The 11,468-nt window shown below is 40.6% G+C and overlaps 1 protein-coding gene across 4 annotated transcripts; it reads right to left on the bottom strand.

Moving 5' to 3' along the window:
- Positions 1-418: 418 nt before the first annotated feature.
- MMP7 (matrix metallopeptidase 7) lies at positions 419-10,585 on the bottom strand. Of its 4 annotated transcripts, none has more exons than XM_086338850.1 (6): positions 10,446-10,585; positions 7,373-7,682; positions 7,139-7,287; positions 5,286-5,414; positions 2,844-3,005; positions 419-693 (listed from the first exon to the last, which is right to left on the bottom strand). In XM_086338850.1, exons 1-6 carry the CDS (start codon positions 10,534-10,536, stop codon positions 665-667), a joined length of 870 nt encoding a protein of 289 aa, XP_086194976.1. In that variant the 5' UTR covers positions 10,537-10,585; the 3' UTR covers positions 419-664. The 4 variants fall into 4 exon arrangements, with proteins under 4 accessions (XP_086194976.1, XP_086194977.1, XP_086194978.1 ...); XM_086338851.1 differs by having other exon boundaries at positions 5,298-5,414; XM_086338852.1 differs by having other exon boundaries at positions 7,373-7,599.
- Positions 10,586-11,468: the final 883 nt, after the last annotated feature.

Here is an 11,468-nt window from a genome sequence, read left to right as displayed (position 1 = left end):
GGCTCTACTGTCTTGGGTTATATTACACCATACCTGACCTGATAATAGTTTAAGGGCAACTGAACACCCAAAATAATGTGGTGGGGTTACTTATGTTTTTGGTTTCAGCCTTTGATTTCATTGTATGGGATATCTTCTTTTGCCACAGTCCTCCCAAATAGAAATCATTTTTGTACTCAGTCACTTCAGTCATGTCCGACTCTTTGCGGCCCCATGGACTGTAGCCCGCCAGACTCCTCTGTCCATGGAACTTTCCAGGCAAGAATACTGGAGCAGGTTACTGTTTCCCGCTCCAGGGGATCTTCCTAACCCAGGGATCGAACCCGAGTCTCTGGGGTCTCCTGCATTGGCAAGCAGATTCTTTACTACCATACCACCTGGGAAGCCAGAATAGTTTTACCAAGAAATAAAAATTGTATTTATCTGTATGTTTAACATTTATTGTCATCCACCAAGTGCATCTTGCTTGAGGAGAGTCATAGATGAGTAAGACATACTGATGTTGTAAACAAGTTTATCCGCAAATGGAGAGACATAAAAACCAACCACAATACAAGGTTGGAGGCAGCAAGTGTTAAATGGAAGACGGGAACAGTGCTCATTATTTCTGGTTGGGAATGGTTACATAGAACCCAATGAATGAAGGTGTGTTTTGCTGAAGTTTCTATTTTTTTCTTGAATCATTTCTCTTTCCTGTTAAGAGACAAAAATAAGAACGTTCTGGCATTGTATAAAACACACACACACACAAATCCTAAGGCTAAAAAAACACAAGAAGTGTTGCAGTAGGTACTCATTCATCCAGCCCACTTTTCTATGCCTGGGACAAGTTTCGAAGATGAACCTCCAAAGGCTAAAAAGGCAGCACTGAATAGTGTGTAGGCCTTGGGGGTCAGATACTTTTGCATCCTGTCTCTGCCATTTTACCAGATGCATGATCTTGGGTAAGATACTCCTTATTAACAGCCTCTCTTTGTATTAGATTACCAATCTATAGAACAAGGGCACTAAGAATTTACTGGATTGTTGGAATAAACAAGATAATGCATGTGAAATGCTTGGTACGCTATATAAACTTGATGCATTTTAGCTATTATTTTTATAATCCTGAAAAGAATATTGGGAATTCTACATTTGTGAGTTTAATCACATTCTTTTGAATTTATATTTTCTGCTCATATCACTTCTTGGGTTAATAAACACCTTACATTTAATACCTATATAATTAAGTCTTGCTTTAATTTATCCAGAAGCTACCTCTTTCCAACTTTGACTGGAGGCACCTCACTCTCTAAAACATAGGATATAAAGCACTAATCCATGAGTTCCATGGTTTTATATAAGGGGAGGTACTAATAATATTTTCTACTTTGTTGGTGAAAACTGCCAACAGTTGTCAGTGTTTCATGAACTTTTTTGACAGCAGCATCTCCTTAAATAAGAACTTTGAGGTACAGTTACATGATATTTTCCAAACTGTCTTCTTTGAAATGCTATTCTGAGAGGGCTCAATGGGTGTTCCACACAGAGGATTGTAATTTAGTAAGCGCTGAATTAAATGAGAGTTTGTTAGGTTCTCTGTAACATCCTGTGTACCTCAAATACAGTAGGTAGTGGTTTTTGAATTTGTTTCTCCAAAGCATCTTTTTTTTTTTTTGGTGGGGGCTGGGTAGGGGCGGGAATTGTCTGGTAGGCCAAGTGTTCTGGAAACACAATTTGAGAAAAGCTGATTAATAGTAAATTACAGCTTCAATCTGTTATCTTTCAGGAGTAATTTCCCTCTGAGGACATTGCATTACTTATTATGTGGGAGCACTTTCATTGCTTTTCTGAACATTCAAAGACTCTTAGGTGATCTTTTTGCAGTGTATTCTTATCATCCTGACATTTTTGCCAGAAAAGTTTAATTGTATCTGTTTACTTAAAGATATCATTCTGTATATATTCTCTTTTCCAAATTGCTTTTAAAAGCATACTAAGTAGTGATCAGCTGAATTGTGTAGTAGAACGTGTGAAGTCATGCAGCCCTGGCTTGGAATCTTTGTTCAAGAACCCAGAATTTGTCCTTGGATGATTTATTTATCTTCTTTGATTCCTACTATTATATTTTCTGCTCTATTACTATTATATTTTCTATAAGAATTAATAAACTCTTTACATTTAATACCTATATAATTAAATCTTTCATTTGTCTGGAGACATAGCTTTTTATCCTTGTCCTTTGATTTCTTTCTCACAATACTCTTTCTGACTTGATCAAGCAAATACAAATCAGTTAATTTTTTTAAAACTGAGTTTGGAAATTGATTAAAACAAAAAAATCCCATGTAGATTGGGACATGGGATATTCATACAGTCATGACTAACAATTATAAGAAGTCACTGTTTATGGTTAACCCCTTTCCCTATGTACACATGCAGGCAGGAAAAATTAGGTCACTTTTCCTCCTCTAGGGCCAAATCCTTGGGAGTGGGAAGCTACAGGGGAAGGTGTTATATTCCTCAGTCCATCCCTGTGGGGGAGACTCCTAAAGTACTTGAATCAAGCAAGAAGTAAGAGTGAGTTGCAGCTTAAAGAAAAACCCCTTGAAGTTTCATTTTCACGATTTCATCAAATGATATTATATTACTGAAAACTTAAAATCATAGTATAAATATTCTCATAGTATAAGATAGTCTGATTAGATTTCAAGTATCTAATGTCTCAAATTTCTCCCCTCAATAGGCTTTTAGAGATATATGTTCCAGTGTGTTTTTCAGAGTAAATACCTATTTCCCAGCCTTTCTCATTCAGGCCTACCATAAGGAGACAATGCCTCCTTATGGAAATATGGAAGTATTACCGTATAATAGCTGAATTCCGTTGATATCATCCTGTGAAAGTTTGAAATTCTTGGAATCTTCTTTGCTGTAGGTTGGATACATCACAGCATTAGGATCAGACGAATGACTCAGACCTAAGGAATGGCCAAGCTCATGTGTTGCAACATACAGGAAGTTAACTCCTGAGACCAAAGAGAGACATACAGTGACTGTAAAAATAACTATATGTATAATAAAATCAAAACATATAATCAAAATCAAAGTAACTATAAGATACCTAACTCTTTAAATCCTCCATAGTTTTATTATTTGTTTCCAGGCCTTCATGAGGAGGTAGGTTTAAAAGAGGAATCAGAAAAGTAGTACTTTAATCTTATCACCACTTCTGGTTTTAAGAAAATATAAGTTTTTTTCTGCCTATTTGCTTCTTATGTAATCACTCTGCAGTGTTCAGAAGCAGAAAGCAAAGGATTATTATAAAGACCTGAGTTTGAAACCTGGCTCAGCTACTTACTAGCTGGACAACTCTGGACAAATTAATGGGTATTGCTGAGGCTCAGTTCCTCATCTGTTAAATGGAGACAATAATTCCTACCTTATAGATTTGTCATAATAACTTGAATTTCCCAATATCTGAAAAATGATGAATATTCAATAAATGATGAAAGTGAAAGTGAAGTCTCTTAGTCATGTCTGACTCTTTGCGACCCCGTGGACTGTGGCCCACCAGGCTCCTCCGTCCATGGGATTCTCCAGGCAAGAATACTGGAGTGGGTTGCCACTTCCTTCTCCAGGGGATCTTTCTGACCCAGGGATTGAACCCAGGTCTCCCGCATTGCGGGCAGACGCTTTAACCTCTGAGCCACCAGGGAAGCCCAATGATAGTGGCTCTGAATAGCAGGAGAGAGAAAGCTGGTTTTGAGAAAGCATGACTGTAGGGCAGGACCTCCAGGCAAGGCTGCAATTTGCTTTCGATTTGTTAAAGTGTGTTAAATATATGTTCTCTCTCCCTCAGACTCATAGATAGGCTTTGCAAATAACAAGGAAGTTGCGAGTGTGTGAGTTTGAGGGGCCAGAGTTCCAATCATGGTGCATTAGACTGAAGGAAGGTGTCTTTAGTTTACTTTGAGTGGGAAGAGGGAAGAATGAAAAACACACGCAAGATGTGAGATGGAAGCAGTGTCATAATTTTACATAGGTTAGATTTTCACAGCAAGGCATCACTATGGTGGTGAATTCCCACTGCCAAACACAGGTATTCATTTTACTTTCAGGGCCAGTTAGTAGCCAATTTTTTAAAAGCATTGTTTTCAATTAGGATTATTTATCTAGAGCTTCTCTTCATTAGTTTTCTGTTTTGTCTATAATCTTCCACTTTGTAAAATGATGACCACAATGGGCTGGGTTATAGTGTGGGTTCTTTCTGACCAATAATGACTAATATTAGTGTGTGAGTGCTGTTGCTTCAGTTGTGCCCGTGTCTTTGCAACGCTATGGACTGTAGCCCAGCGGGATCCTCTGTCCATGGGATTCTCCAGGCAAGAATACTGGAATGGGTTGCCATGCCCTCCTTCAGGGGATCTTCCTGTCCCAGGGATCGAACCCACATCTCTATGTCTCCTGCATTGGCATGTGGATTATTTGTGACTAGAGGAAACTAGGAAGCCCATATAATATTAGAATTATATATAATACTCCAAATATCATAGTCTCTGCCCCTTTTTCCAGAGAAGGCAATGGCACCCCACTCCAGTCCTTTTGCCTGGAAAATCCCATGGATGGAGGAGCCTGGTGGGCTGCAGTCCATGGGGTCGCTAAGAGTCGGAAACGACTGAGCGACTTCACTTTCACTTTTCTCTTTCATGCATTGGAGAAGGAAATGGCAACCCGATCCAGTGTTCTTGCCTGGAGAATCCCAGGGACAGGGGAGCCTGGTGGGCTGCTGTCTATGGGGTCGCACAGAGTCGGACACGACTGAGTGATTTAGCGGCGGCGGCAGCAGCCCCTTTTTCTCCTTTAATTAAAAAATATTTGGGGGATATATACAAAATAGTTATAATTTATTGAAATATTAATATATTCCAAGCACTATGCTAAGCATTGCATAAGCATTATCTCATTTAATTCAAACAACAATCCTGTGGGGTGGGAATTACTTACAGTTCCATTTCACAGATGAGGAAACTGAGGCTCAGAGAAGTTAAGTAACTTGTCCAAAGAGAATGTGACTAACTGGTAGAGGTAGAGCAAATTGAACCCAATGTTGCTTGACACTGTAGCCGGAGCCTCCATCTTCCATACGTGGAACATTATGAGCACATTTAAAGCACAGAGGTTGGCAGTTAGCAAGACTAGATAACTATTATTAATCAAAGCAATTATCAAAGTTAGAGAGAGTTAAGATATGGAAAGTTCAGGATTTTAAAAAGGATGTGTAGGGGAAGAGATACAGGATGCTGTACCTATCCTGATACCATCAGTCCAGCGTTCATCCTCATCGAAGTGAGCATCTCCTCCCAGGCCTGGCCCGGGTGCAAAGGCATGAGCCAGTGTGGCTCCTGGCCCATCAAAGGGATACGGGTCCCCGTGAGCTGAAAGAAAGCAGGGCGATTGCCTTTAGAGACTGAATCTATATCCAGTCATTCCATCTTTCAGTCTATATGATTAGTGAGGTGAAAAAGATCAGTCCAAGCAGCCAGCTACATGACAGGGTGGTTTGGGTATTTGTTTGTCACAGGAACTTTTTCTTTCATACAGCTGCTGCTCATCCCTGATAACCTCCACATTTTGAAAGCTTACTGATGCAGGACTTTAAAACATTCACATCTAATTTATGGTGCCATCTAAACGTTAAATTTGATCATTTTCCTTTGCCGCATGGTGGCAGAGTGGAGAATACTGGATTCAGCAGGTAATTGAATATCATTTAATGTAAGTTTTCATAAAAATCTAGCTTATTCTTTGTGAATATAGTAGTTTCTTGAAGAACTGTGCTCAAGGTGTCCTAAAGTAGATTTTGATGTGCTTTTATTTGTGATGCAGAGAAATTTATTTTCAAACTGTTATCTGGCCATATCCAACTTATCTGGTTCTTAAAAAGCATGGAGTGTCGTGATCAGTGCTTTCTATAAGGTTTTCTTCACTCTTGTCAATATTGTGTTTAAGTTTAAATTTCAGCTAAATTCACAGCACCCAGGAAGTATAATATTAAAGCAGACCAAAAGAGCAACATTTGCCTCTAAAATTTGTACCATGAAGCACCAGTAATTAATAGCAGTTCATGTATATGGGTTTTATCTCCTTAAGCCCTTTAATATAAAATTTTATATTTTCTGCTTTCTTACTAAATACATGAAAGCTGTTGGCAATAGGCCACAGGGGCAGTTCAATTCTTGGAGACCACTTAGGGCTTTTGGAAGTTGTAACCTCTTCTTTTGCTTATATATGTGCGTGCATGCTAAGTTGCTTCAGTCGTGTCTGACTCCCTGCGACACTATGGACCGTAGCCTGCCTGGCTTCTCTGTCCACGGGATTCTCCAGGCAAGGATATGGAGTGGGTTGCCATGCCCTCCTCCAGGGGACCTTCCCAAGCTAGGGATCAAACACGTGTCTTATATGTCTCCTGCACTGGCAGGCAGGTCTTTACCACTAGCACTACTTGGGAAGCCCTTGCTTATAACTTACACACATATATAAAATGATTCATGTTATAAAATAGAGGTTGGCAAACTTTTTCTGCAAAGGACCAGATCTGTGGGCTTCATGATCTCTGCTGTATTTACTAAAGTCTGTCATTGTAGCCCAACGCACTCACAGACAATAGGTAAGTGAAAGAACATGGCTGTGTTCGGGCTTCCCTCATAGCTCAGTTGCTAAAGAATGCGCCTGCATTGCAGGAGACCCTGGTTCAATGGACATAAGTCTGAGTAAGCTCTGGGAGTTGGTGATGGACAGGGAGGCCTGGCGTGCTGCAGTCCATGGGGTCATAGAGTCAGACATGGCTGAGTGACTGAACTGAACCGAATGGCTATGTTCTAATAAATATTTATTTACGGATTTGGCACATGGATCATAGTTTGCCATCTTCTGCTATAAAAAGTGGCTCTAAATTAATGGACTAGAAAAAAAATGTAGTAACATTGACATATATGCTTATCTTTATATCTGTATCCCATTAATCTGTAAAGAGATTGATGTATCTGTCTATCATCTACCTATATCTCATTAAAGATTTTAAATCTGGAAAACAGGAGGGCACGGATATACACAACAAGCAAAACAGCGCACAGGATCAGCCTGAAGGAATCTTCCTTACCTCTTCTTGCAAAGCCAATCATGATATCAGCAGTTCCCCATCTAAGTCTCTTAAACGTCAGTGGGATTGCTTCGCTCCATATTTTGAAGGCCTTGGCCACTAATTGATTCACTGTGATATGTGGTAAGTCTGAAGTATATGACATGATCCTGGTAGCAAGCAAGAAAACAATGTTTGACCTTTTAGGAAAAAGACTATATTGCTTTTGCCAAAATGAGCCAAAGCAAAACTGACCTGTAGGTAACTACTTTAGAAGTCCATTTAGGATGATTTGGGAATAGCGAAAATTCTGCAACATCTGGTACTCCACATCTGGGCTTCTCCATGATCTCTATAATACGGGGGCTTAATATTCCAGTTATAGGCAGGTGAAAGAATCCTTCCATCCGCTTGAGTCTGACTTCTAAACTATTGGCATCCTTAATTTTTGAGTCAGATGAATAAAACCTCTTAAGATAGTCCTGTTGGAAAGAGTAATTGATCTGTAATTCTTGTTTGTTGTCTTCTTTTATCTCAGAAGTCTGCACATCTTTGCCTCTGATTCCTATGGACCCAAACAGTAGTTTGAAGGCAGAATAGTTACACAGTAACCAGGTAAAACAAAAGTACATTCATGAGAAGGAAATGTAATATTGATGATGAGTCATTGCCATTTCATTTCATGGCCGAAAGAAAAGAGTACCTCTCTTTTTCTGTTATCCCATTGTATAATTTTAAAACACAGACTTGTTTTTAATAGTCAGGAAGAGTGCCCCGTTTGCCCTCAAGGTGTGCACCTGAGGTCTGCCCTTGGCATCAGAGACCCTTTGGGGAGATCCAAAGTCACCCAGCCCTTTCTAAGATGCTCTGGAGGTCAGGTCCCCTGAGGTTAAAGGTTTTAACATTTTAGTCCTGGGAAAGGAAATTAGGACATTATTTCATTTAATATATGTATTTTCTAGGTGAAGAAATCAAAACTCATAGTAACTAAATGATGTGCTCCGCAGTCATGTATTATGCTAGTAGGCAAACTGGTCCTGAGTTTCTTGACTGCTTGCCAGGCCAGAGCTCTTTCCATAGCTAAGTTCTTTGTAAAACCCTCTTTGTGAAGCTGTAAGGTAAAGCAGGTTTCTTAGGTGTGTTCCATGTGCCGTTAGGTCCGGGGGAATTTCTTAAAGGACCCCAGTGAATGGGTGTGAGGATATTTATTTTTTCCTAAATAGGAAAAAATAGAGAGTGAATGAAAATAACAACAGCAGCAGCCTCCCCAGAACCTTGATGAAGCACTTACTAGTGGCAGGGAATATACCAAGAGCTTTATATGCTTATCTTATTTAAACCTCATAACCACCCTGGAAGTTGGGTATGGCAATACTTTCCTATTTCACATTTGAAGAATCATGGCTCAGAGAAGGGGAGTAACTTGCATGAAGTCACCCAGGAGTAACAAAAGGAACGGATATTTGAACTCCAATTCTGATTCCAAAGCCCATTTCCTCAGAAAAACGTACAGCGTCATGTTAATGTGTGATAGTGCCGTCAAAATGAGTTAGGTTTATGAACTTCACGTAAGTAACCTTAGCAGTAAGGTGCTCTCTCTTCCTGTTCCCAAGACTGTGTTTCATTCAATACAAGTACTCACTGTTCATCCATGACAGTTGGGAGTTAATCCCTGATTTAAAAACAAATAGCTCATTTTCTCCCTTCCAGAGCTACCAGCTTTGCAAAGACACTTTCTGGAAGAAATCTCTCAGTATCCTTGAGATGACTTTTCCTACCTTCCTTTAAAACTAGAGAACCTCCCTCTGGTTTACTGGCAATCTGCACCCTGGGTGGAGGGGCTCAACACTCCTGCAAGTGGACTCCTTCTGAATCCAGAAGGTTGGAACCATATGAAATGGACCTTTTTCAGATCAAAAGAAAATAGTCAAATAGGACCTCCTTGATGGTCCAGTTGTTAAAACTCTGCCTGCCAATGCAGAGGACATGGGTTTGACCCCTGCTCTGGGAGGATTCCACATGCCGGGGCGCAACTAAGCCTGTGTGCCACAGATACTGAGCCTATTGTCCTTACGAGAGATGCCACCACGATGACAAGGCTATGCATTGCAACTGGAGGAAGCCCACATACAGCAACGAAGACCCAGCGCAGCCAAAAATAAAATAAATACTTTTTTAAAATGGTCAAATATCAGTAATTTCATATGGTTCAATCCAACACATTACAGGGACTTTGAAAAAAGTCAAAGTTAGTGTGAAATAAAACTCAACTTTTCTTATGCTTAAATTTATAAACAATACTTTTACCAAATAATAATTAATTACACTTTGGGCTTCTCTGGTGGCTCAGCCTGTAAAGAATCTGAAGGAGAACCCAAGGAGGCTTGAGTTTGATCCCTGGGTCAGGAAGATCCCATGGAGAAGGGAATGGCCACCCACTCCAGTATTCTTGCCTGGAGAATCCCATGGGCAGAGGAGCCCTGTGGGCTGTAGTCCATGGGGTCGAAAAAGAGTTGGACTCGACTGAGCCACTAACACTTTCTGTCCCTCACTCACATTAGGATAATTATTAAGTAATATATTGGAAAGTACATGACTTTTGAACCAGAACTTGTTCTTGACTCTTGTCTCTACAGTTAGCAAGTATGTGGGATGTGAATTACTTTTACTTTGGTTTCTTCTTTTTCCCAGGATAGAGCTGAGGATTCAATGACACCACGTTTAGGACGTATTTCATAATCTGAAGTTGTTACATACATGATACCTGGTATTGTTACCACTTCATTTATTTGCTAGACTTCTCCAGATAAAACACAGTATTACTGTCTCCACTGGATATATGAGAAAACGAAGTCAGAAGTTCATGCCTCACCCATCATCATCGGTTTATCAGCAGGAGAGCTGCAACATCTACCCTCATTTTCTGTTCTCATGTCTCTCCATCACTAGGGTCCTCATCTTAAGGAGCATCACTTTGCTCTTTATGAGAATATCTCGAGTTACAATACACTGTAGTGGTCGTGAAAGCTTCAATTTATATAATATGTCTCAGGGATGTTGCTTCACAACACCCCTATTTGACTGATATCGTTGTATCTTCAGCTAGAAAACTGAAGCTCAAAGGTTAATAACACGCCTCTGTCCATCCACGCAGTCGAGTGGAGGAGGTGGAACTTGAATCCCCTTTGGGCAAGCTTCAGAGCCTGCACTTAATCGCTACTTGATTAAATCATATATTGCCTTTATAATAGGGAAAGTTATTAAAGTGGCAAAGCACAGTTTGTCTGGAAAGTCCGTGGCGGCCCGGGAGAGTGGGCCAGAGACGTACCTGAGCCAGCTGCCAGCGTGGGTCTCCCTCGCCTCCCGGGCCCGGGCCGAGTGGCAGGGCCGGGCTGCCGGGCAGCAGGCAGGCAGCGCATAGCAGCGCCAGCCGCATAGCTGTCTCCTCGCACTTACGGGGCATTTGGTGTTCTGTGCCGGAGGCTGGAGAAATTTATATGGCTTCTTAACCTTGAATGTGGAAACAGGTGACTCATTTGAGTGTTTTCTTTGTTTGGAATGTCTTACGGAACTTTGAAAAGCGTGTGTTATCTTTCATTAATGACAACGAGGAAGTATGCCCTTATTGGCAGGAAGCACACAACGGATTTGTCTTTCAAAGGGTTTTTTTTCCCACTTGTCTTCTGTATAAATTTAACCTGTGAGGAGACATATTTTCTTTGCCAGAATCAAATTGCTACTTGTTTTTTTTTTTTTCATTTTAAAGCCTTTATTTGTGCATTCATTTTTGGCTGTGCTGGGTCTTCGTTGCTGCGCAGGGTTTTCTCCAGTTGCAGCCAGTGGGGCTACTCTCTGGCTGCGGTGCGCAGGCTTTTCATCGCGGTGGCTTCCTTTGTTGCGGAGCACAGGCTGTAGCGTATGCAGGCTGCAGGAACTGTGGCAGGGGGCTCAGCGGCTGGGACCCCCGGGCTCTAAGCACAGGCTCAGTATTTATGACAGATGGGCTTAGTTGCTCCGCTTCCCAGATCAGGGATCGAACTATGTCTCCTGCATTGGCAGGCAGATTCTTTACCACCGAGCTACCAGGGAAGCCCTCAAATTGCTACTTAGACATGTCTTTTTAAAAAAAAATTTTATTATTATTATTATTTTTTTTACTTTACAATATTGTATTGGTTTTGCCATACATCAACATGCATCCGCCACCGGGGTACACGTGTTCCGACATGTCTTCTCAATGAAAAAATCGAGGGAGCATTATAAACAGGACATCTGTATTTTAAACAATATTAAAAAAAAGTGAAACGCATAGAAAAATACTAACACATAAAACATGCAAATAGTTAAGTCA

This window comes from Bos grunniens, chromosome 15, assembly GCF_055505025.1.
Source record: "Bos grunniens cultivar Pamir isolate PY7600 chromosome 15, Bosgru_T2T1.0, whole genome shotgun sequence".
NCBI classification, from domain to species: Eukaryota; Metazoa; Chordata; class Mammalia; order Artiodactyla; family Bovidae; genus Bos; species Bos grunniens.
The sequence above is the reverse complement of the archived record's forward strand: the minus strand, read 5'-3'. Positions and strand labels throughout refer to the sequence as shown.

Bases quoted from the DNA above. Each gene is read 5' to 3' on its own strand.
- MMP7 (XM_086338850.1), bottom strand. From the start codon at position 10,536: ATGCGCTGCCTGCCTGCTGCCCGGCAGCCCGGCCCTGCCACTCGGCCC. The intron at 7,288-7,372 runs GTCAGTTTTGCT...GCTTGCTACCAG, and splicing joins TCTAAAGTAGTTACCTACAG to GATCATGTCATATACTTCAG. The intron at 3,006-5,285 runs GTACAGCATCCT...CTTTGGTCTCAG, and splicing joins GACTGATGGTATCAGGATAG to GAGTTAACTTCCTGTATGTT.